This window comes from Phascolarctos cinereus, unplaced genomic scaffold (assembly GCF_003287225.1).
Source record: "Phascolarctos cinereus isolate Bilbo 61053 unplaced genomic scaffold, phaCin_HiC Scaffold_5;HRSCAF=322, whole genome shotgun sequence".
Classification (NCBI taxonomy): Eukaryota; Metazoa; Chordata; class Mammalia; order Diprotodontia; family Phascolarctidae; genus Phascolarctos; species Phascolarctos cinereus.
In genome coordinates this window covers 9,485,058-9,511,476 of record NW_027555958.1, presented here as the reverse complement: position 1 = coordinate 9,511,476, position 26,419 = coordinate 9,485,058, and the positions used below count along the sequence as shown (strand labels likewise).

Below are 26,419 nucleotides of genomic sequence, written 5' to 3'. Positions count from 1 at the left end.
ATCTGGGGTACTCTGCCAGTTCATTTACAATAAAGGGGACTTGTCAGGAAACAGACCGAGGCCTCCAAGCCCCACACTCCTGCCTTTAAGAGGAATGGTGCGGCATTCATTCTTGGAGGCTTTGAAAAGACAAATGAACCAAATTCTTAAAAACACAAGGATGCTTAAAGTCTGAGAATCAAGTGCTCCTCTGATCACCGAGCCTGCAGGTTTTTCTAATGAGTCAGCAAGTTACCTGCAGTTAGAGATTCATAAAATGCACTTTTGGACCAGACAGCAGCTGGCCTGCTTCTCCCCTGAACAGTCAATAGCCTTCAAGGGAGGTGGGAAGCCAGCTTCTTAGTTGCCTTCAATAATTTCTATCTTCTCCAAAAAACCAGAAACTCCAGATTATTTTCTTTCCAGGTGGACACATGCTTAGAATCTACATTCTTTTGTCTTTGGGCTTCTACGCTTCCAAAATTGAAACAGAAAGGAGATGAAAGCTACCAAGTGGAAAATTAAAATGACAGGATCACAGATTTAGAGATGAAATGGACCTTATAGGTCATGGAGTACAGTCCCCTCATTTTTACAGATGAGGAAACTGAGGCACAGAGGAGTTAGGTGACTTGCCCAGGGGCACACAGTTAAGTATCTTAAGCAGGATCTGAACTTGGGTCTTACTCCAAGTTCAGTGCTTTATCCACTATGCCAGAGATGTCAAATACATGGCCTGCAACATTCCCACATGTGGCCAGAATGAGATTAAGACATAATTGGGGAATATTTAACAAAATAAATAAAACTAAATATAGGTAATACTACATTTGAAAATGAAATCAATAGGCAGCCTGCAGTGATCTTTTTTATGGTTCAGTGGTCCCTGTTTCTATGAGTTAGATACCACCTCGCTGTGCTAGCTGGCTGTCTCAAAATGGTTTGCCATAATATGATTATTCAGCCTCCATAAAAATGTCAATAACTAGTGTCTGGTGAGGACTCATCTAGGTTGCATATTCCAGCACCTGCTACCTTCTGAAGGCCAATTCACAATTTAGCACATACTCTCAAAGTAGCATATACGTTCAGGAGAGACAACTGAGATCAGTTTGTGACCAATGGAGAACATGAGTCACCCAATTGCCTCAGAGTGAATAAATTGTGCTAAGCTCTCATGGCCTCCTAGATTCCCTCTCCCACACTTCTTTCAGAAGGTAAAGCATCCTGGGTATAATAATGTCAATTCTGGCAAAGAAGGAAGAATGCTGCATGCAGGCATCCAACTGCCACGTCTGAATAGTATAGTAAGTGTACTGGCTCCATGGTGCTTTTGGAAACCCAGAGTCACAGTCACAAAATGTCGTTGCTAGCCAGGACCTTTGGGATCACCTACATATATATATTTTTGAATGGTCAAGTATTCTTTACTGGACCTGACTGATTAAGCAATATCTCAGACTCTCACAATGCATTCTACTCTAACTAGCATTTTAGATGAGAAAATCTTGTCCATTGCTTCTATCATCATCAGACTGTTCACTATTCCTCTATGAACTAGAGATAAGTTAGTCAAAGAAAACTTAGATGTTAGAGATGTCTATATTCAACTGTACTTTTGTCTGGAAGTTTTGGTCCCTTGCTTCCCAGACTTATTTGACTGGCTTGAGTTGACTGGGTCGAGGAACAAGGAAAATGTACACCGAGGCCATCCATGATTGCTAGTGAAAAAATTTGCACGACAACATATGCAGGTAATCAGAACCATTTAGCGGCAGAGTGCATAGGAAGTGACAGAACATGGTGGCATGCGGTGTGATTAGTGAACTGATCAAGCGATGAGGGATGGCTTCAATTCCAATCAAGCATAGAAAGTGAAGAAATGAGGACCAGAAAAAGGAACGGGCCCAGGAGGCAGCAAGTTCTTACCAAGTGTCCCATCACTGGATGACTTTATGACATTTGTTTCCTGTTGCAACACCTTGGGAGATCCCAGGTGGCTCATGTTACTTAGATTATCCAGAGGCTCTCCATTGGTGGTGATTTCAGAATTCAGGATTATTCCATGTTTCTGTGGACAAGACAGGATCACTGTAATATTCACTAAGTAATATTAATCAGTCTATTCTAGAAAAACCTGAGGATGGTGCTGTCTAAACACACTGCTTATACAAAGGGGTTGGTTATGGTAAAACACCTTGAAATGAACAAAAAAAATTCTATTAGCATTTGCAAACTGTTCTAAGATGTGGTCCCTTTATATGTATCTGCCAATTAGATGCATTCCATCTGACTTTACTCCTTCAAGCCAGGTCTAATCATGCCCGTGAGGTATTGTTGACAATAAGGTATCCCTCTACATATGGAATTAATTATATTTTGGTAAATCTTGCTACCAAGAAAATTGATATAAAGTGAATTTACTTCTCTATCACCATCCACTACTGAAAAGGTCCCATCAAGTGGGAATAACAAATTCCCTGAAATGGTCATATTATTTGAATTTTTACTGCATGTTTCCATTGGTCTGGGACCAATGGCCATATTTTATATACTTTCAAGTCTGAAATGTTCAAATTTGAATACATATGACCAATTCAGGGGATTCAGTATTCACGCTAATGGGGATGTAGTTGTATTTAAAAACCCATACCAACTAGCCCAGTCCTCAACTCCTAAAAGAAAGAATTCAAGATGGTGGCACGTCTCTACACAAGCAAGGCCCTATGTGAGTGGGACTTTGCCTTCTGTGGAAGGGCTCTCAGTCATTTTCAGAACTGCTGTATTTTTCCAATGACAGGATCTTGCCTCCATTTTCATGCACCCATCCCTTTATCCCCATCATAGGTACTTTGCTTGTGCTGTGGAATCTCTCCAATTAGACAGGCAAAGTGCCAATAACTGAGCCCCCAATGCCTCTGTTTGCTTGAGCATTTACAAGGTCTATTTGATCTGGGTTGCAATACCACACTTGGCCAATAGGTGTCACTTAGTCATAAGTTGCTAAAGATTGCTTCATTCATGGGATCACTCATTTTATGTGATTGGTTTTAGCCCAGTTGGGCAAACTAATACAACCCCACACTGAAAGTTCCCTAAATCGGAGATGTCAGCTTACGTGAAACAACCAGGCATGTTAGTCCATTCCATAAAGCTGGATCCTAGGCTCTAAATTTGTTTAAATAGGCAATCCTCCATATTTCAATAACACTAATGATAAAAATTGATGACCAATGTATACATATTAGGCTCCAAAAGATAAGATGGAATTCAACAAGAGAAAGAAGTGGGGAGTGCAATTCTAGGCACAGGGCACAGTGTGAGCAAGGGCATGTAGGCTGGAAATTTCAGGGCATTTCAGGGGAGTGAGCTGCACAGTTTAGGTACTTGGAAGGGAGCAGCCTGAGAGAGGCAAGAGGGGGTAAATCTAAGAAGGCAGCATGGTGCCAGATTGTCAGAGGCCTTGAATGTGGGCTAAGGAGAGCGGTTCTGGGACAAACTGAGTCCCAAAGAACAGCGTGAGAAGCTAGCCTGAGTGAGAGGATGGTGACAGCACGTTTACAAGAGCAAGGGAAGGAGAAGGGACTAAGCATTTCCATAGCACCTACTACAGGCAACTAGATGGTGCCATAGTGCACAGAGTGCTGGGCCTGGAGTCAGGAAGCCTCATCTTCCGGAATTCAAATCTAGCCTCAGACACTTACTAGCAGCCACGTGACCCTGGGCAAGTCACTTCACCCTGTTTGCCTCAGTTTCCTCATCTGTCAAATGAGCTGGAGAAGGAAATGGCCAAGAATGGGGTCATGGAGAGTTTGCAGGACTGAAATGACGGAACAGTAACAGCACCTAGTATGTGCCAGGCACTGTGCTGAGCACTTTACAATTATCTCATTTGCTTCTCAGAACAACCCTGGGAGGTAGGTGCTGTTACGATTCCTCATTTTATAGCTGAGGAAACTGAGGCAGACAAAGGTTAAGTGACTTGCCCAGGGTCACACAGCTAGTAAGCATCTGGGGCCAGATTTGAACGCGGGTATTCCTGATGCCAGGCCCAGCACGCTGCCCGCTGTGCCACCAGCTGAGCTGGGAGGGACCATCAAGTCCCACCCCTTTATTTCATAGATAACCATCCTACAAAACCTTTGGAAATGAAAATGACTGGCAGTTTACAAATCTCCAAGCATGGAAGGTTCCACATCAACACTGACTGCAGAGAGGCCACCATGGGCTTCTCGGTCTTAGCTGACCTCAAGAATCGGCTTGCCCCAAAACACGGGAGCTTCGCGAGCCCCTGGGTGGCGGCCCTCCCCAGGGCGAGTCAGGCCCTCGGCTGCTGCTCTGGGCTCCGTACCTTCAGCTCCTCCTTCAGCAGGATTGCTTCGGCCCGAAGCTCGTCTCGCTCACTCCGGATGGAATCAAAGTATTCCTTCTGCCTCTCTAACGCCTGAGGCAGTAGCAGGCACCCAGAGAGGAGGCAGAGACGTAGGAGGAAGGTAGAGACAAGCAGAGAAGATTTCAGAAACATTAGGGAGAGGAGACCAAGAGAGTCTTAAGTACTGAGGTACTAGACAGGACAGGCGAGAAACACAGATCCAGTCAAACACGGTATCCAATCTAGGTAAGGCAGAGGTGGGAAAGTATTGGAGAAGGTGCAGATGCCTACATTTCTGGAGCCGAGGTGGTCCTCCTCAGGAACACGGGGAACAGAGGACACATCTCTCTATCATTTTTACCTTGGGCTAGGGGAAGACTGGTGCAGGGGATAGTGATCTGGCTTCAAAGTCAAGAAGTCCTGAGTTCAAATCCAGCCTCTGACACACGCTGGCTGTGTGACCTTGAGCAGGTCACTTAATCTTCGTGCTCTAGGCTATTCTCTAAGACTATGATCAACATTGCAGGGAAGGTGTCAATCTGCATTGGTAGAGAGAGTTTCCTCACCCAGAAGTTCCCTACCCCTAACACTGGCCGGCTCACTGAAACACCATGGCTTTCTCCATAGCCTGGGGATGAGAGATGATGGAAGTCGCAGACCTCGCTACGTGGCCAATAAGAGCAGGACGGCTGTTGGTGGGGGCTCTCCACCTGTGATGTGGGAACTTTAAAAAAAAGAAAGGTGTTTTGATAGCTAGATTTTGATACATCTGGCTTCTTTTGTAATCCTACCCATTTCATGTGTTTAAAAACACGATCCTTGGAAGGAAGATGCATTTGGGAGCTAGTCTTCTGGAAGATTCATGTATTTAGGTGTGACGCTGACTTGGGAAGCCTCTCTCAAGCATCCCATACGATGTCTATCTATGTGCACAGACACATTATTTCTCTATCTCTTTAACCTTCTTATCCATCATCTCTCTCTAGCTACGTATCATCTATCTTTTTCTCTTTTTACCTATCAACGATGTATATAGGTACAAACAGATATTATCCGCCATCTTTCCATCGATTTACCCATTTATCCATGATTGATCGCTCCATCTACGTCCCAAAAGTCTTAGTTGAGTTTGATGGCATTAAGGCTTAACTGCACCAGAACTTTTGGGACCGCCTGTCTCCAGTTTTCACATGCCCTATAGGTGTGTATCTGTGTGTTATTATCATTGTTGTTATCGATGGTTTGATTTTGGTCCGGACTCGACTTGTTTTCTCTTTGCTTTTGGGACCTCCAGTGAGGAAACTCCCTCTACAATGCAGTCTGGCCCCTGCTTAGCACCTTCCCATCTTAGCGGGCTGTTGAGGGGCACTGAGTGGTGAGGTGACTTATCCCGGGTCACACCGCTAATCTGTGCCAGAGGCAAGACATAAATCCAGGACCTGCACTGGCTGAGCCTAGCTCTGTCTCCGTCATGCCACAGAACCCAAAGCACAACAGCTCCTTGGGCGAGTTACTGAATGTGTGAGTGAAGGCCAGTCAGATAATGACCCAATGCCCAGCTGCCTGTGAGGGTTTATTAAGGGTTACACGGCAGGTTGCCACATTCACCCAGACTTGTCTTGCAGCAAGGGGAAAGAACACTGGACTCCCGAGTCAGGGGTGTGACCCTGGACAAATCCCTCCATCTCTCTGCTCCTGGGGACTCATCTGTAAAATGGGTATAATTATACAGGCAGCGTCTACCAACTGGAGTCCCTGGGGGGACCAACCGTGCTGATGGCTAAGTCTTGGAGATCCTCCCGTAGCCCCCAGGCAGCATCGCCTTCCTCCCGAGCACGAGCTTTTGGAGGGGAAGATGGTGGTCTGTAGGGCTTTGTCCCCATACCTCTTTTCCATATATGTTAAGATCTAACTTGGTCAACTGTGATAACAAGCAGAACATGTTACAAATCTTAAAGTGCTATTAACGAATAGCTACAAAGCTCATTTAAAGTTACAGCTATAAATTAATGGCTATAAACGTTAGCTATTATTATTATTACTGCTGTTATTATCAGCTGGTGTGATGCAAAAGCAAAAGAAATGTGGAGAAGAGAATCTCAGAATTTCCGTGCTGGAAGGGACCTTGGGAGCTGGCTAATTCAACCCATGCCTGAAAAAATGGCTTCTGACCTTCACCCCCAACAAATGGCCAGGCTTGGATGCTTCCAGGGATGGGGAGCTCCCACCCACTTGAGGCAGCCCCCATGCCCTTGGGGACAGAGCTCACCCCACCCTAGACAGCAGCTGTCTAGAATGTGTTCTCTTTACTGATAACCACGTGGGTGTTGGTAATCCGGTGATGTGGTAGTCACAGCACAGCACTTTACAGACCTTGGGAACTTAGACATAAAGCTGGAAGGTTCCTTAGAGGCCAGCCAGCCCAGCTCCTTCATTTTGCAGAAAAGGAAACTGAGGCCCAGTGGGGGAAGCAGATTTAAACCCAGGTCCTCTGACTCCGAATCCCAGGCTCCTTCCACCACACCAAGTCAATCAATCTTTGCCTTCAATGCTTTCCTGAAGTCCCCTCAGATTTTGAATTACAGGTTAACTCTGGGAAGGTCATTCCTGCACAGAGCCCTAACCATGGAGTACCACAGACTCAATGCATGGGCCCACACACGCTCCCTTTGATGGAAAGCCAATTTTGTTTTACATGTTGGGCAAGCAGGCGGTTTGTTCACACACATTCCCAAAGATCTGAGAGGTTCCTACCCCTATCTTTTTGTCTTTCCATTCTATTGTTTCCTGAAGATCAGAAATCTCCCTGATATAACTCTCCTGCTTCTGCTGCAGTTGTCGGATTTCCTGAGGGACAGGAGCAGAGAAGACAGAAAGCAGATCACGGGTTAAACAGGCAGAAAAAAGACCAAGGGCTCCGGCGGGGGATCCTGCCCCGGGGGACCCAGGGGAGAAGGAGAGAGAAAGTCCTTCCAGATGTCACGCGTCGGGTTAGCAGCGGGTCCTTGCCACTAGCCAGGGAAAGGGGCCCTCCACTCTAATCTGATTTCTCCATTGCTGGGGAGGCTGAGGCTGGAAGATTTCTTGACCAAGCGAGTTCTGAGCTGCAATGGGCTGAGCCAGTCAGGGGCCTGCACCAAATCTACCTTCAGAAGGTGAGCCCATGGGAATGGTGGGCCACTAGGTTGCCTGAGGAGGCCCATGTCAGAAATGGAGCAGCAGTGGTCTCGGACCTCAAGTGACTGCTGTACTTCCGACCTGGGTGAGATAGGGAGACCCTGTCTTCTAGCAGCCCAGGGTAAGGTTGCTCAATTCAAGAAGACTTTGCAAAGTGCCTGCTCTGGGCTCACTCTGGGCCAGGGAGGCGGGCATGGCCCCATCCACCGCTCTCCCCATCTTCCTCCTCCCCGGCAGGAAGCAACAGCTGCTTGGTCTGCAGGCTAATTCCTTCACTGTCACCCTTGAGAAACTTGGGAACATTTACCTGTTAAAAAACTGGCATCCTGATAAAGGGGGAAATCTGAGCGATGTAAAGCCAAAATTAATCAAAAATAAAATGATCAATAATAAATGATTATCACAGATATCAGTAAGAACTTATTTAAAAACCAAACCCCAAACCCAGGGGTCTCTTTCAGGGAAGCCTGTGGGGGGGGCTTGGAATGAGTCCAAACTCTTTGATTCTCCCCAAACCTTCGCTGTTGCTGCTGTCCGTGGCCCTTCCAGGCTGACCGGCGTTGGAGCAAAAAGGGGCATGCGCTGAGCCACTTACCGCGAGCATCTCCTCTCTTTGCTTTAAGGCCTCTTTTGCTTCAGCAAATTGAAATTGTAACACGCTGTGGGCATGCTTCTGCCTTTCGAACTCCTGTAAAGGACAAATACAAGGAGAGAGGAAGGTGAAGCCTCCGAAGCTGGGATTGTTCTGGCTGCGGTCCTTCCTGCTTTTTTCTTAGCAGCCCCAAGGCCCGGCACACAGTAGGTGCTTAAAAGGCACTGGCTGAATGATTCCTTCATGGAGTTATTGTGACAAAAGCGCTTTACAAAAAGTGAAGCATCTCATCACTCTGTAAAATCTCATCAGCCCTGGGACAAGTCCCCACCCCATCACTCCCCTCTGCCCCTTTCATTGGAGGGCAGGACCACGAACCCCAAACCCCCACTTAAGGAGAGCTCAGCTCTGACATGTCTCATCTCTCAGCTGGCTGCATGCCTCTGGGACCTCTCTGCCATGTTCGGCACTGGGTACTCTTCTCCTCCACCACTCAATGAGTGAAGGGTCTAAGTTTTTAAAAGTTTGCTCCCCCACTAAAGTTTGTATTCTAAGATATATAAAGTTTGTATTCTAAGAACATTGTCTTATAACAATGTGATAAAAGAAAAGGAAGGAAATGCCATAAGAAAGCGTCCTATTTGCCATTGAAAAATAATGTCATGATTACAAAAAGATTCTGTAATCTTCTCGTGGAAAAATCTGATTTGGATTTAAGTGTCAATGAAAGCACTTCCCAGAAATCTCTGTGTTCAGTTGGGTTGGGGGGAGGAGAAAGGGGCAGGGCCAGGGACCCAAGGGGTTTGATTTTTAGAACAGATCACCACGACTTAGCCCTGGGCTCTAAAACTCAATCCAAGCTGATCCCATTCTCCCTCTCCCCTTTTCTCTTTTTCCAAGAGGCCGCTGGGGTCCAACAGTCCAGCTGTAGAAGACGGCACCTCACTTACTTTGTTTTTTTCTTCATACTGTCTTCGAGATTCAACCAATTGCTCTTCCAGTTCCAACAACGCATCCTTTAGGGTGTCCACCTGGTACATGAAGTTCGTCTTTTCGTTGTCTAACTGGGCATTGGAAACCATGGCCTTCTTGTATTTCTCCTCGACTTCAGCTAGAGAGTCCTGTGGAAACCATGCCATAATTAGGAAACCAAAGTGAGAGATTAAACTAAAAGACAGCTATTAGTCAGATAGTTCTTGGGAAGTTAATCTTTGGGGGTAAGAGGAGGAGGGGAACAGCTTGTTAGATCTTTAATCTGTTAAGTGAAAAAAATTAAATTAAATTAAAAATGTAATGACACAGCACCTGTAATCACTGTTCAACAAAGAATTAAACATGCCCAGGGAGGAAAAAGATCTTTAAATGGCAGCATTTTAATCAGGTCTCAAATTCGGACCCCTTTTCTTGAAGAGAATCCACCACAAATAGTAATTCAAAGCTTGTAGCTTCCTGCTTTTCAATGTGTCATACTAGGACCAATATCCTACTAAAGTGAGTTAGTTCTTAATAACCCAGTGTGTGGATCACACATTCACCAAGACGGCGGACATCTACCACATGGAAAGGGCTCCCAGTCCCCTGGTGGCAATATCAGCTTGGAAAACAAAGGGATTCTGCCATATGTAATCTCTGATGTCTCCCAGTCTTCTAATGGTATGAAAGCTGCAGCGGGGTCCTGCTGATTTAGCACCCAAAGATGCCCAGTGTTGGAATTATACCAAATTCTTCACTATATTTCCAAGACAGGAGTAAGAAAGGTCTAGATGAGAGCCTTGGAGAGTCAGAGAGCATTGCTCCAACTATGCCACCTCTTACCTACCTGTGGGACCTTGGGGCAAGTTATCAACCTCTCTGGGCCTCAGTTTCCCTTATTTGTCAGATGAAGGGGCTGGGACAATGAGAGGGCCTTTCCGATCTCTTCTAGCTCTAAATCAATGATCCCAAGATCCCGAGGTACCTGCTTGGCAGGAACTAAGACATCTGCCAATCTGTGAAATACTGTCACTAAAATGACAAGCACAGGAAGAACCTCACGTCCAACCGCACTCCAACCCCTATGTTGGCAGCAGCTTTTGTAAATGACTAATTGGTTTTAGACACACCAACACAACGCCTGGCTTGTGAATCACCGTCACTTACGGGGAGCACTCAGGGCCAGCCCAGTGTATGCTCTTAGTCCTCTTGGCAAGGGCTTAGAAGGTCCTTCAGCTAAGAAGACAGCTCAGCTGGACAGCGGGAGGACATGCGAGGATTCATGGGATCTCTAGAAGACTGCCCTTGAGGGCGGGTGAGGGGCTGCTTTTCATCTGCCTGTAGGAGGGAGGTGTGTTGGACGACCGTGTGTGCTAAAAGCAGAGTCAGGAACAATGAATCAGGTTTGAATCCCGGCTCTGATATTTACTGGCTGTGTGACTTTGGAGAAGTGACTGCCCCTTCCTGGGCCTCAGGTAACACATCTGTAACATGGGGGTAATAATAGCACCTAGCTCACACTGTAGGGACCAAATGAGATGATGTATGTAAGACATTTTGCCAATTCTCTGGTTCCTCGTAAAGTCCTGTCACTGTGCGCGTCATCTCATCCCTAGCACAGCACCTGGCCTGGAGTGGGCACTTAATTTAATTTAATGGATGAGAATTCTGATGAGTTACCACCTCTCCTCCCTTCCTCCCACAGGAATATTCTGAGCATGGCTGGCACAAAAAAAGGAGTGAGCCTGCCAGCGCAGATTTGGTACCATTTAACTCCAAAGTAGAAATTAGGGGAGGGGGGAGCCCAGGGTCTACAATGACCCCTGAGCAGGCTAACCTCTGGCCTAAGTCCTTAAAGAGACCAATAGGTCTAACTCCTTGGCATCCAATCTTTGAGGCTGTTATCTTCAGGTCATATTTGAGGTGGGGTCCAGATGGCCACTCACGCAATGACGGGTTGGCCATGTCTTTTACTCAGTTACCTCCACCTCCTTCCCCTGCTTTGCTGAGTGCTGCTACCTGCTGTGCTGTTCTCTCCTGAGGGGAGGGTTAGAGAAGGAAATAGACTTGAGAGGCGGGGGGGCACTGTGGATAGGGAAGACCCAGGTTCAAATCTTGCCTCAGATACTTCCTGACTCATTTCTCTCACCTGCAAGATGACAGGACGGGACTCAATGGTTTCTCAGATCCCTTCCATGTCTCACCCTATGATCCAATCACGTACAAGCTATTGTTAAGTCACAGATGTCCCAAGCATATTCAGTTAAAAAAAAAAGCTGAACCAAAATAGAATCATGCCATAATCTATATCTACCACAGCTTTCCAGGTGACCTCACAAACTCTGCACATCTAATCTATATCTAATATCTATAGATATATCTCTATATCTACATATCTCATATAGCTATATCTAATATGGCTTTGTAGATGATCTCACAAACTCTGCACATCTAATCTATATCTAATATCTATAGATATATCTCTATATCTACATATCTCATACAGCTATATCTACCATGGCTTTCCAGGTGACCTCATAAACTCTGCACATCTAATCTATATCTAATATCTATAGATATATCTCTATATCTACATATCTCATACAGCTATATCTAATACGGCTTTGTAGATGACCTACTCTGCGCATCCAAGCTCATGGGGCTGAGACACTCATCTGCTCGGTCTACTTGTGACCCTAGAAAAGCTATTCAGTGACTCCTCTTGGCTAAACTCACCTCCCTGTGATTTCTAAACAGTTACTGAAAAGCATGTGCCTCATCTTTTCCTCAGGTCAAGCCACAAACAATGAGTGTAGGAGACCAGAGAAAGAACAGTGCAGTTCACGTGAGACCTCAGCAACAATCTCACTCGTAAAAGTAGCATCTGATTTTCCAGGCAGACGCTGAAATGCCCTGAGACAAATTCAGTGGAGCATAGATTCTGAGGGCTGCTCTCATAAGGGGACAGCTTGACATTTCTGATCTATCACCAGTCAGCCAGACACGCCAGTGAAGGGGCTGTCACCAACCTGATTAAAACACCAGGAGGAACCTTGTGTGAGGTTTATGAGGCCAATACAAACCAAAGAGATGAGGAGAGTCTCGGCTTTTCCTGCTGAAAATGTTTAGCTCTGCCTAAAACGCACCCCACCTTAGGAGTCTGCTGAGAGCCCTCGATCCTGCTGGGTTTGGGTGTGGAAAGTCCCCGTTGGATCCCCTCGAGCCCGCTGGAACCCTAACACCCTAGGTCATCATGGGAGTAACAAAAGCTAGATGTACCATCTGTATGTAAATGCAATGGAAATGCAGGGTCCACCAACCGTGCAGAAAAACAAGACCATATCCTCCACGCATGCACCAGCGAGCACACCTTAGTGACCATTTCTATCAGATCATTTTGATATGACATGATGTCTGCGCTCTGTTTGGAAAGACGACCAGTTAAAGGGAAGTCCGATGGGGTGGCATCCCTGCCTCTCTAAGTGAAGTTTTTAGGAAAAATCCCCAACGTGGCTTTGGTGACGAGCATGTAGATTGAGTTTTAATTCTGACAAAGTTAGGTGGGTTAATATCATCCATCACACATGGCCGCCATGCAGCCGACGGATACCTTCATTTCTTTCAGGCCCTGCATGTATTTGCCTTCTACGTCCTGAATCTGGTCCTTTAACTCATTGATCTCCTGAGGAAAAATGGCAAAAACAGGAAAGGATGTCACAGGAACAGACTGACGAGAGTCACAAACAAAACTCGGGGCTGACGACAGGCTTTTGGGTCCGGGCGTGTCCTGCCCAGGGAGGCATTTCAGCTGCTAGTTTCCCGAAGGGCAAAACTTACATAGATAATAAAAATGATACCATGAGGACGGAAGTGAGGGTGTACCTTCCATGATGTTGTTTTTAGGATTTTGAAATTGCTTGGCACGAAGGCGATGATGGATCTGGGGTCAAGGGTCTCGATTCAAATCCCCATTCTGCTATTATGACTCATGTGACTTTGGGCAGGTCATTTTACCTCTGGGCCCATTTCCTCTTTTACAAAATGAGACAACTGGATGAGGCGACCATTTACGGCCCCTCCAGCTCTGACCCTTAGGAAATGGTGCCTCATGGGAACAAATACCATAGGGATGAAAGCAAGTAATCCTAAAATAACATTCTTCCAAGACAGAATTCCACCCTGCGATCTAGCCTGCGCTTGGATGTTTCTTAATGATGGCTTAATAAATCACAGCCGAATGCCCCCTCTGTGCTCTGGGAGGCAGCCCTGCAGACAGGAGCAGTTATACTATTGCCTCTTGCTCCCACCCCCTCCATCCTCCACCATTATGAAAAATGCTGCCTGACTGCTTGAAGAAGCTCCTGGAAAGTGAGGACCGGGTTTTTTTGGTGTCCCCAGCATTTGGTGCCCACTAGGGACTTAATAAGAGCTTCAAGATCTCCCTGAGACCAAGAACTCTTTGGTTTCTGTAACTCCAGTGTCTAGTAAAGGCGGCACACAGTAGGCACTTAAAGTGCTTGCTGATGGACTGGAAGCTCCCTGAAGGCAGGGACTTGCTGTCGTCTTTGTATCTGCAGTGCCCAGCATGGCGCTTAGCCACAGGAGCTGCTGAGTACAAACAATGCAGCAATTCGGCTCTCTGCTCAGGCTGGGGATTGCTCTGCTTGCATCTTCTTATGACTAAAGGCTTCATTAATACCGACAGTGACTTTGGCACAGACTGTTCCGAGGTCTCCTTTGTATGTACAAGCTGTTGGGCCTCCTACTCGGAGTCTTTTTCTGATTCTGGATTTGGGTCTGGACAACATGACAGGAGGCAGAGGGTGAAATAAGGCTCTCCTCCTTCTCAGTGGCTGGTTTTTCTAAAAGGCAGTTTCAAGTCAGGAACCATTCAACGGTATCTTACCTTGATTTCCCTCATGGAGGCCTCGGTGTCCACAGAGATGGAAGTGTCCCCACTGCCCCTCCGAGAGGAGGTTCCACCCAGAGAGGCCAATGTGGCTGCCGATAAGCTGGGCATGTTACGAGATCCCTAAAACATTTTAAGAGACCGCTTTCAGAACTGAAAATTGTCTTCTCCTATCCAACGGATCAAACCGTTTCTAAACCCACACGGATTGTTATAAACACATCCCAACCCTTTACAGTGGTTTCCAAGCCAGTAAGTTGGCAGTTGGGCAGTGGGTGGCCTGTAGCAAGAAGGCAGCTCACAGCCCAAGGTTTCACCAATGGAGCCCAAGTTGGCCTGCCACACACTCTGACCATCTTGCCCAACACGGGAAGAAACATGCAGGGGGATGCCCCAGGGGGCTTGCTCAGGATTTCCCACAGCAACCCCATCTAATTCTCAGCTGCCTCTTCTCCTCTTTCTGCAAACCTAATAATAGGCTTTTTTCTTGTCCATTTCATCCATGAATTCTGAAAGCCATAATTAAAACAAAAATGACAAGATAAAAACACTCACCTTCTCAGCAAAGTCCTTTTCTGGCCTTTCTTCAACCTGTCAAGGAAAAAAAAAGAACTCAGTGGGCAAATATTAAATATTTTAAAGCAATAATTGGTTCATCTACATTTTCAGCTGGGTTTCCTCTGCCTGAGGCAGCTGTGTACCCCCAGAGGATGGAGTGTCAGGCTTCTCAGACCTGAGTTCAAAATCTGTCTTACACTTAGTAACTGTGGATCCTGAGTAAGTCATATCACTTCTGCCACAGTTTCTCCCTCTGTAAAATGGAGCTATTCGTAGCACCTACCTCACAGCTGTTGTAAGGAATCACATTAAAGCATTTTGCAAATCTCAGTGTTGTAGATACTCTAGTCAGCATTAACTAGGATTATTAAACCCCATTCTGCGCATGAGAGTTCTGAAGGACCTTCAGCTTGCCAAGGCTGCCTATGTACTGATGTTAATAAATGCAACCTCACATTTTACCAAGGGGACTGAAATTCATTCCATTTTAAAGGCTAGACCAGCTCTACGGGCACATAATTACCTTTACAGAAGACAGAATGGAGAACAATGCTTATTTCACACGTGAAGGTTTCTTATTAGATGTTAATTACAGAATGACCAATGAGGTGAGCAGGCCAATAAACTGAATTTGAATCCGTTTCCCATCATCTCTTCACCAGCTGACTTGCTCCTCAGCTCTCCCTTCTTAGAAGAGACACTCCACAACCCCCCCCCATTAGAATGTAAGCTCTTTGAGGGCAGGGACCATCTTGCTTGTATCTGTATCCCTGGCACTTACCATAGTGCCAGGCACACAGCAAGCACCTGTGAAATGAGGAACAGGCGCATCTACTTCACCGGGGTGTTGTGAGGGTCAAAGAAGGCTATTGTTCAGTCGTTTCAGTTGTGTCTGACTCTCTGTGACCTCCTTCGGGGTTTGCTTGGCAGAGATACTGGTGTGGTTCGTCACTTCCTTCTCTAGCTCATTTCACAAGTGAGGAAACTGAGGCAAAGAGGGTTAAGTGACTTGCCCAGGGTCACACACCAATTATGTGTTTGAGGCTACATTTGAACTCAGGTCCTACGATCTCCAGGGCTGGCATTCTATTCACTGCACCACCTAGCCGCCCATCAAATGAGATAGTGGATACAAAATGTTCTATGAGCCTTAACGTATTATATGAATGCTAGCTATTATCAGGAATGAGCTAACTAACCATATTTCCACTGTAGGAGGGACAGATGGCTTTAATATGGTTGTCCTAAGGCATGACCAACAAAAAACAGGTGACAATCTCTCCTTCTACCTCTGTCTGTCTGTCTGTCTCTCTTTCTCCAAGGCATCTCCCACCCAAGCAAGGATGATAGTTCAAAAACTCCATTTGAAACAAAGCAAGTCCTTTGGAAGTGACCCCTCCACAAGGTCAGCCATGTTTTCAGAGCCGGCACCCACTAAGAAATTCCAGTAACATAAGCCTTGGTGCAATTGGGAGCCAAGTAGAAGCATGCAACTCCACCGTCCCAAATATGGAATTACTGCCTCTTTTTGACAAGTCAGAGTAACAAAGTGAAACCCCTGGAGCTTTTAGACTGCAGGCTTGATCTGAACTGTTTGCCAGGTTTGGTTTTTTAAAAATCTCTCTATCATACAAATATGCCAACTTAACCCTTTGTGTGCTGCATTATTGTGCTGCGGGTATTTGCAAGATGACCCAGCAGCCATTCAGTGTTGCCCAAATATTTTATTCACCTAGAACATGGCGCCACAGAGTGTCCCCTTTGGTCTCAGCTGCCGGGGGTGCCAACCCGGAGCTCTGGGCTCCTCCCACTACATGACGCATGTATAGTGTTTCCTTCCCTTGGATATGTTCCTTCAGTTTCAAACCATAGAGAGCTCAGATGCTAAACCGGGGTTCCTAACCTGGGGCCCAAGGACCTGTAGAAAGATTTCAGGGGGTCCATGACCTTGCATAGGAAAAAGTTACATCTTCATTTTTACTAAATTGTAACTGAAGATGAGCATTTTCTTTCATGAGGAATGTAGGCAAGCAGTGAAAACCCCTTGCTCTGAGGTATCGATGGTTTAGAACTATAGAGAGACTTCCCTGGCAGACCAAATGAAAGTCCAGTTGAGTCAGTCAACAAACATTTATTAAACACTTACTGTGTGCCGGCCAAGTGCTGGGGACAGTAAGACAAGGATGGACAAACAGCCCTCAAGCGCATATGTTCTAATGGGGGACATAACCTGGAAACATCTAAGCAGATAATGCAACATATACAGAGCAGATAGAAGGTACTTTGGAAGGGGAGAGGACTCTGGGAGGAGAAGACAGTAAGGGCTGGGGGGAGCCATGAAAGGCCTCCTGCAGAAGGAAGGATTTTTACCGAGTCTTGAAGAAAGTCAGGGAAATAAGAGGTGGTGGGGTGAGTGGGTACAGCGTTCGTGATGTGGGGCACAGCCAGTGCAAAAGTATGGAGGAAGGAGAAGACAGAAGGCCAGAATGACAATAATCCCAACAAGGAAGTTCTGTGGCAGATGATCAGATCAATCTTTTACACTGAGTTTCACGAATCCATCAAACTCCTGTTGCATCCTGCTGCCCAGGTGAACCTCCTGAATCCCCCCCTTGCATCATCTCAGTCCCCAACTCTCCACTGACCCACATCTCATACACAGGCCTGCCCAGGCCTATTTCCATAGGGTGTGCACCAGGAACTTAATTTTTGAAGGCAAACACTTGTTGAATATTCAATCCAAAAGGATGTTATTTTTATTCATCAAAGAAGCTAAAACTTAATTGAACCTAACATCTAAACTTTATTTAAAAAATGCCAACTCTGGCCAAAGTTCTTTCTCACTGATCAACCAAACCTTTAAATGCGCGCCTGCTCTGTGCTTTTAGCTTCTAATAACTCGGATCGCTCGACACAAGGAGGTGCTTAGTACTTTTGGACAGACAGTGCCCAGCACTGTGCCCAGTGCCACAGGTGAAATGGCGAGAACGAAACAATCTCTGGCCTCCAGGAGCTTAAATGCTACCCACCATTTGAGCGAATCTTTCCCCTTTTCCTGACTGGCCCCTGCTTCCAGCCCCTCACGTTGCCATGAAGAGCCCTCGGAGGAGTTTCAGGACTGGGGACCAGAGGTGGAGCCTTTTAAATGATAGAATTTTAACTTTGGCCATCCTTGCTTGTGCCAACCTGAGCCTTGGGGTCACATACTGGCCAAGCCAGAGAAAACAGTGTCCAAAGGAATGACTGGCATTCCTGGGTAGGAAGGGGGAGGCTAAAGAGAAGGTGGGCTGGCCTTGGCAGGCATTACCATCCCCACCCCACAAGGAGCTGAGCCAGGGCAGTGGCACAGACAGATCTGGAAAGAGAGAAGGGATGTGGGGGTGATCAAGCCGCTGGACCACGGTTCACGGGAGCTGCAGAAGGAAGACAGAGTAATGGGGGTGATGGCTGCAGACACCAGGCGTCCCCAGAGACTGGGAAAGTCGTCCCTACTCCTGGCAGGCTCTAGGTCCCAGACAGTCCCTCCAGAGGAAAAGGGCACCTGGCCCATTAGGACCCTCTCCTCATATATGTCAACAGCCACATTTCCAGCTTCTCCCAGGCCAGCTCCCACCCCACTCCAGCCCCCAGTTACCAGAGCCTCTTTCTCCAAATGACCTCGCATTCACTTTCTGTATATTTCCACATGCTGTTTCTTCCAAAAGAATGTACGCTCCTCCCGGTAAGGACAGCTACATTTTGAGAGTCATATCCCAAGTCTGTCTAATAAACTCCTCGGGAAAGGTTGGGTCTTATCTCATAGAGTGGGGCTGGACACACACCAACATGTGTATAGTATGTGACAAATGTCCTGATTCTCATAATCTGAATCACAAGGATGATGATTTCTCTCCATTTTAATATTCAAACACAGAAAGAGTTCTTCTTTTTCCTTTAGGAGTAAGAAAAGAGTTTCTCCCACATGAGCATCTAACATCTAACATCCCCAGACCTGGTGATGAGGGCATCCCCCCAGTCCTCCCAAAGGGCCCAGAATCTGTGCTCCATAATCTCTTAGCGCTCCCTAACCACACTCCACTGTACAGGAACGTCCAGCCTATCAATTAGGTATAAAGTGCTCAGTAAATGTGAGTCACCTTATTAGAGTGGGAGCTCCCAGGGGACACTCAGCCTCAGGGTTTCAAAATACTCAACGGTGCTGTGAGCAGTTGGGACATACGCCCAAAGGTCACTTGGCTCTCTCTAAGGCATATTCCTGAAAATGACGTTGTACTGCTACGTCGGATGGAGCAAAGTCCAAACCAAATCTACGAACCCCTATGATTTCATAAGTCCGGTCACCTCAAACAAGAGCCCAACATAGACACACCAGGCAGCCGCTTGATCTGGGTGTTCCGAATTCAAACACTAGGTGGCAGGCTTGTGTTGGACCAAAGTTAGCTTTTAGGACAAGGGGGAAAAAAGTAAATTAGGTCATAGGAGTGATTGCTGGAGGGGGCCAATCTACCCATTCAGGGCTTTGAATGCCAAACAGAGCATTTTGTGTTTGCTCCTGGAGGCCACAGGGAGCAGGGGGCTGAGATTACAGAGCGTGTTACTTGGGGTGCTTAACCTGGGAAGAAGACAGGCGTGGTGCGGCCAAGCATTTCAAGGGCTACGGACCGCAAAGACGGTCTGGTTTGTTCTGTGTGGCCCAGAAGGGTAAAACTAGGAACAGCGAATGGGGCGGAAGTTACAGAGGCTGCAGAATCCTTGCTAACAATGATGGCTGTTTGGGAGGTAGTGAGTTTCCCCTCAATGGAAGTCTTCAAGCAAACACTGAGTGAACACAGTTATCAGGTATGCCACAGACTCTTTCAGTTATGGATCGGACTGAGGCCCCTCCCCTCCAGCTCGGTCCTGCCTCAGACATTCTATGTGACCCTAGGTAAATAATTAAGTTCCTCTCAGCCTCAGTTTCTTCATATGGAAAATTGAGATAACGATAGCACCTACATCCCATGGTTGTTGTGAGGATCAAATGAGAGTATAACCATATAAAAATTAGGTGATACTATTTCTTTTTCTTTTACAAGACAATGGGGTGAAGTGAGTTGCCCAGGGTCATGCGGCTAGTAAGTGTCAAGTATCTGAGATAACATTTGAACTCAGGTCTTCCTGAATCCAGGGCTGGTGCTCTATCCACTCCACCATCCAGCTACCCCCTCTGATATTATTTCTACTGACAATTTGTCTAATCAGGATAGCTATCATACATACTGGCATTCTGGCTTTGCTCTGCCTACTTTCTAAGGCAGGTTTCAAAACAACAGGAAAGACTCACACATTTAACAAGTTTAAGTAAAAGAGGATTTCTAGGTTGACAAATTTAGAAAATATTTGCTATATTAAAAGTTTAACACTAGAAGGATCAGAATTTTAAAATACTTTGAAGGACCAGGCTGTATCTACTGACAGCACATTGTTTTCATCTCTAAAGAAAAGAGGTTGAAGGGGGAGCCAGGATGGCGGAGTAAAAGCAGTGATTTGCTCAAACTCTCCCTCAAACCCCTCCAAATACCTATAAAAAATGGCTCTAAACAAATCCGAGAGCAGAAGAAAAGAGACTGATTGTAGGATGAAAATGTTTATTTCAAAGTAAAAATGTTTGCATCAATTGATGTGCCTGGCCCAGTTAAAAAAAAAGCCACCATCTCATTATTGTTTAAAAGAATCTATAAAGAATTATGGCAAATAGCATCTCCTCAAAAATACTTTGCATGGAAATTTAGTTTACAATGACATCCCATTGTAAACTAAACACATGCTCTTTTAAAAAATACTTTATTTTTTTTTGCAATCACACATAAAATTCTTCAACATTCATTTTTTAAAATGTTGAGTTCCAAATTCTCTCCTGCCCCCTCCCTTCCTTGAGAAGGCGAGCAGTTTGATATGGATTACACATGTACAGTCATGCAAAGCCTCTGTCCATATTAGTCATATACACGTGCTCTTTAAAAACAGATACTTAATACGATGCATTTGTTATTGACTAATGCCATCATCTTATGTCTTTTAAATGAGTCCTCACTTAAACAGAGATTTGCCGTTACTTAACTTCCTATAGCAGAATATGACTCTCTCCCTTTCCTAAAGATAGCATGAAACACTTGGGAACAGCCCAGAATGTCCAAAGACTCCGAAGGCATAACACTGTCTATGAGAAGAATGTAGCAAAGGAATGTCTCTAATCTAAGAGATCTTTGAGCAATGCCATTCAGATACGAACCGGGACAAGCTGCCTTTGATTTTAGGAATCATTTCAGGAAATGAGAAATAGGTAACCTAGAGTATCCTTCATCTTCATTGTAAAATAATAATAATCACTAACATTTATATAGTGCCTACTACATACTAGGCATTACAATATTATCTCATTGGATCTTAAGAACAACCTTGGAAAGTAGGTGCTGCTATAATCACCATTTCATAGATGGGGAAACTGAAGCAAACAGAGTTGAAGTGACTTGCCCAGGGTCACATAGCTAGTAAGTGTTTGAGACTGCATTTGAATTAAGGTCTTGACTCCAGACCTACTGCTCTGTGCAGCATAGTGCTACTTAGCTGCCTATCAAAGAATATAGTCTGTTACTGAAATATTCCAGATAAGGATTTTTTTTCTTCTTTTCTCTTGCAAATGACAGTTGCTTCTACCTGAGCTGGGAGGAGGTGTGTCACAGTGGAAAGAGCCTTGGCTCTGGAATCAAAGGCAGGGTTGGTGTGGCCCTAGGTGAGTCACTTAACCTGGGTAAGTCCCCAGTTCCTCATCTGTAAAATGAGGGGGTCTCACTAGATGGCTTCTGAAGCCCTGTCAGTTCTAGACCTAAGATCTGATAATTATTCATAATGGTTCAAAAATGAATGAGGCAAGGAGCAGCTAGGTAGTGCAATGGATACAGTACCAGTCCTGGAGTCAGGAGGATCTGAGTTCAAATTTGACCTGAGACACTTACTAGCTGTGTGACCCTGGGCAAGCCACTTACCCCTGTTTGCTTCGAAAGAAAGAAAGAAAGAAAGAAAGAAAGAAAGAAAGAAAGAAAGAAAGAAAGAAAGAAAGAAAGAAAGGAAGGAAGGAAGGAAGAAGGAAAGGAAGAAAGAAAGAAAGAATGAGGTAGCAATAGGTAAGTATTTTGAATACCTAGAAGTCAACTCTTTAAACACCAACACTTTTTCTTAATTCAGCCATTTTTATAGAAATCCATGAACATGTAATGGACACGTCTTATTGTCAGTAAATATCACAGAACAGCCAGAATCTTTTCAGGAGCTCCGCTTGCTTGGAATAGCAATGACACTGGCCTGCAAATGGAGCTGGGAGCCAAAAGGGAAATCACTATTTGAGAACTGTCCACGTTTTGAACTGCGATCAAAAATGAATTCTTGAAAAAGCCGCATAATTTTTGGCAATACCAGATTTGTTGATGGCAGACTAGATGGAGTTGGTGAGAGCCAGCAGAATCACAACATTTCCAGAACTGACAGGTGAACTAGTCCAGCTCTGTTGAGGAAAACCGCAGTACAGAAAGCTTCGTTTACTTACCCAAGGTCACACAGCTTAGACAGCGGCATAATCATCGCTTAGGAGATACACACACTGCACCGGCTCTTTATAAATCCTGGGAGTCACAAACAACGCTAACAAAAACCCAGTGCCTGCCCTCAAGGAGCTTCCATCTCTTCTGCTAATATCAAAAAACACGCTGAAAGAAAGCCTAACAGTCTCCAGAGCCCTCATCCCAGTTCTAACACGCCACACGAAAGGAAAGGAAGAAAGAAAAGATGAGAAAGCAGAGCGAGAGAGAAATAAAAACGTGCTCACCACTGGACTTGCACGAGCCGAGCTGGCTCTGGAGGATGCCCGCGATCCGGAGCCCAGGTAGCCGCTGTACTCGGAGGGCTACCCGCACACACCCCAGAACACAGGGGAGAGAAATAAAGGAGGGCAGTTAGCAGAAGGGCAGAGTCAAGAGAAGCTGAAGCTCCAGGCAGGGGCGGGAACACACAGGATGAGGAAAATGTTAGACTTTTCAGTCAAAGATGGGCGGGCATGGGCAGTGTTAGTCAAGTGAAGGTCCCAAGCATAAAAGAAGGCTGAACAAGAAGGCAAGAGTGGATTTCTTAGGAAAGGCAGCCAATCAGTCCTAAGTGGACCCCCCCCCCCCCCCCCCCCCCCCCGCGCCCCTTTCTTTACAATCAGAGAACCGCCCACAGTCATTTAAACCAAAGCCTCCATTGAGATAATGGCAGACAGTGATGACCCCATCAGTTTCCCTCTACCATCATTACTTTCCACTGTCCCTGCAAATAGGAACAAAATCAATTTCGATTTTAATATGGACCCCAGCACCCAGGCAGCAATTTTTCTCTTGTTTAATCTACAAAAACCTCAGGATCTGGCTTCAGATCTTGACTCATTCACCCAACACAGGATTTAATCAAAGAAGCTAATGGATTACACGTCACAGGAGGGCAGGGACCTCTCATTCATTTCTGTATCTCTAGCACCTAGACGGCAATCAATAAGCATTTATTAGGCACTTGGCCTGAATGCCTGGGATCTTTAGATGAAGTAGGCGCTTGATGGTCTGCTGACTTTCTGAACGAATGAATCTTTGGACAAAGAGAGCCTCTGGGTTTTATTCCATTAAATGCATGTTATCGCATATCTTTCACTGATGAAAAAAGTTCTCATTTCCCTTTCTTGGCAAAGAAAAAGATCAGCCAGGTGGGATGGTGGATAGAGCACCCAGCCTGGAATCTGGAAGACCTGAGTTCAAATCCAGCCTCACTTACTGGCTGTGTGAACCTGGACAAGTCACTTAACCTGTTTGCCTCAGCTTCCCAATCTATAAAATAGGGATAATAATAGCACTTCTCTCCCAGGGTTGTTGTGAGGATCAAAAGAGACAACAATTGTGAAGTGCTTGGTGCAATGAGATTGTATAGATGATGGCTGTTATTATTGGCCATTCAAAAGCTACTTGGGATACTTGTCTATAAAAACATTAGTTGACACCTCCAAGAAGCATTAGGGATATTAAGTAGAATTTCCTTCAGTAGCAGATGTATATTCTTTCTTTGGACTGTGCTATTGCAGCAGAAGTACCAGCTCTGGCTCCAAAAGACCTGAGTTCAAATCCTACATCTGTCGTGTACCATGTGACCTTGGGCAAGTCAAAAAACTCCCTGGGTTTCAGTTTCCTCATCTATAAAATCAGAGAGTTAGAAAAGATGGCCTCTGAGGTCTCTCTAGCTGCTCTCTACTTTAGCTTGTTTATTCTGATTTATAGGGGTTGACTTCCCATTAGAATGTAAGACCCTTGAGGGCAGGGCCTCTTGATGCTTGGGCCTAGCACAGAGCTGGCTCTAAGCAATGGGTCAAGATGTGACTGTTTGCCAAGACATGAATTCTCCCAGACCAATGGGTTCTCTGTTAATGGGTCCAAATCTCGACCCAGTCTCAAAGGATCACAGGATTTAGAGCTGAAGGGAACCTTAGAGATCATCTGGCCCAACTCCATCATCTTATAGAAGAAACCGAGGCCCAAGGTTGTCTAGAAGAGTCAGGATCTGACTCCTGACTCACTTCCACCTCACACCTTCAGATCGGCAAAGTTGACAGAAATGGAAATCACTGGTGGGGCTGTGGGAAAGCAGGTACATTCCTGCTCTGCTGGAGGAGCTGGGAACTAGTCCTGCTTTTCTGGACAGGGATTTGGAACTATGTCCCCAAAGTCACTAAGCCGTGATTACCCTTGGCCCTGGAGATACTCCTCCTAGGCCTGGACTCTTCATCCCATGCAGATCCCTTATCCAGGGCTTTCTCTAAATCCTTCTGACGGTCAAGTCTTGACTGTAAAGTCTTTAAAGTAATTTTAAATAGCCACCGAGAGGCAACATCACTTTAGTGAGCTCAGGGTAAAATAAAGCTTTGGTCTTAATATCCCTCTGAAAGAGCCTCCGTTTATAGAGCCCTGGGCATAGACTCAGTAAGACCTGAGTTCAAATCCAGCCTCAGACACTCAATATGTGACCTAGGTAGGTCACTTAACCTGTCTGCCTCAGTTTACTAAAATGGGGATGATAATAGCATCTACTTCAAAGGTTTGTTGTAATGATCGAATGAGATAATATTTGTAAAACTCTTGGTACAGTGCCCAGCACCTAGCTGGTGTTTAATAAATGCTCTTTCTCTCCTTCTGCACCCCCCCTGAAATATGAATAATGTTGCCCTCTGTGAACAAAAGGGAACCACAATGTAGAAATGCTTGAATATTGTTACTTTATGTTAACATGTTGTGGGAAAATTCTGGGAAGCTGGAGACTTAGCTTCTTGTCCCATTTCTATCCCTGTGTGCCCTTGGCCAAGCACTGGCTCCTCCCTGGACCTCAGTTTTCTCTTCTGTCAGATCTCCAAGGTCCTTACAGCTCTAACAGGTCATGGTTGGGGCGATGCTAAACACACATCATTCCTTTCTCCAAAAACCACAAAGTACATTATAAACCCCAACTGCCTTCAAAACGGCACAGTGGGCACCAGCAGGGAAGAGATATACCAATGAGAAAATCATCCATAGCCAACCGGCACCAGGGATTAGAGCAAGTGAGGAAGCCTGGAATGTGGGAGAGCCTCTGGACCTCAGTGGAAGGGCTGCCCTTCCCACAAAGTGTTGTCTGAATTAATTTCTAATGATAATAATAACTTCATAAGTAGTACCTACTGTGTGTCAGGCACTGTGCTAAGCACTATTTACAAATAACTTATTTTGTCCTCACAACAACTCTGGGAGGTAGATGCTATCATTATCTCATTTTATACCAGAGGAAACTGAGGCAAAGAGATGAAGTGACTTTCCCAGGGTGATACAGCTAGTAAGTGTCAGAGGCCAGATCTGAACTCTGGACTTCCTGCCTCCTGGCCCAGGGTTCTTTCTATGGCACTACCACAGAGGTGCCCAAGAGCCCTGAGATACCATCCGGTCAACCCTTCCCTTTGCATACAGGAAACAGAGGGTTCATGAAGTAAAATTACTTGCCCAAGGTCACACAGATAGGAAGCAACTGAGATAGGATTTAAAATTTTATTTAGAAGGAACTAGTGTATTAGAAACATTTTACTAGCAATAAATATGAAGAAATGATTTCCAACAACACTAAAAAGAGCCTGGCATCTGCAGAAAGCTTTCCAACAGTTTCTTAATTGAGCTTCAGCAACTTTTGAGGTGGATAATAAAAATATTATTCTCAATTTATAGATGAAGAAACAAGTTAAATGAGTTACTCATGATCACCCAGCTAGCAAGTGTTAGAGGCAGGGCTTCTTGATGACAAGTCCCAGTGTTTTATATCTTATGTCAGGCTGCTCCTTTAGCAATCATTTCTTTAAATTGAGAAAGAAAAATATACCGGATCAGGTGAGATATTTACATTTGGAACGGGCTGATTAGCCAGACCCCAAAGAGCAGTCGTTATCACTGGTCCCATGAAGGGGTCTCCAGGGGAGCGTTGCAGGGATCTGAGCTTGGCCCTGTTTTCATTTTTAATGTTTTCATCAATGGCTTGAGGAAAGCTGTCAGCAGGAATGCTTCTCAAATCTGCATATGATGCAAAGCTGGGAATGAGAGCTAACGCTCTGGTTTTGTTGTTGGTTTTTTTTTTTTAGTTAGGCAATGGGGTTAAGTGACTTGCCCAGGGTCACACAGCTAAAGAGCTAACACTAAACAGCAGTCAGGATCCAAAAATACATGGACAGTTTAGGACCCTGGGGCTAAATCTACTAACAGGAAATTTAAGAAACCAAAATATAAAATCTCAGGCC

The 26,419-nt window shown here is 45.4% G+C and overlaps 1 protein-coding gene across 34 annotated transcripts in view; it reads right to left on the bottom strand.

Moving 5' to 3' along the window:
• Nucleotides 1–26,419, bottom strand: part of LRRFIP1 (LRR binding FLII interacting protein 1) — a 201,290-nt gene that overhangs the window by 17,460 nt on the left and 157,411 nt on the right. For 14 of the 34 annotated variants that reach the window (XM_020972215.2, XM_020972216.2, XM_020972217.2 and 11 more), the window contains 9 exons: nucleotides 22,421–22,498; nucleotides 14,557–14,592; nucleotides 13,999–14,124; nucleotides 12,703–12,774; nucleotides 9,071–9,241; nucleotides 8,124–8,216; nucleotides 7,106–7,198; nucleotides 4,331–4,423; nucleotides 1,909–2,050 (listed from right to left, as the gene is read on the bottom strand). In XM_020972215.2, the coding sequence (XP_020827874.1) occupies nucleotides 1,909–2,050; nucleotides 4,331–4,423; nucleotides 7,106–7,198; nucleotides 8,124–8,216; nucleotides 9,071–9,241; nucleotides 12,703–12,774; nucleotides 13,999–14,124; nucleotides 14,557–14,592; nucleotides 22,421–22,498 (904 nt within the window). The remainder of the gene's footprint in view (nucleotides 1–1,908; nucleotides 2,051–4,330; nucleotides 4,424–7,105; nucleotides 7,199–8,123; nucleotides 8,217–9,070; nucleotides 9,242–12,702; nucleotides 12,775–13,998; nucleotides 14,125–14,556; nucleotides 14,593–22,420; nucleotides 22,499–26,419) is intronic. The other 20 variants (XM_020972220.2, XM_020972203.2, XM_020972205.2 and 17 more) reach the window with 10 other exon arrangements.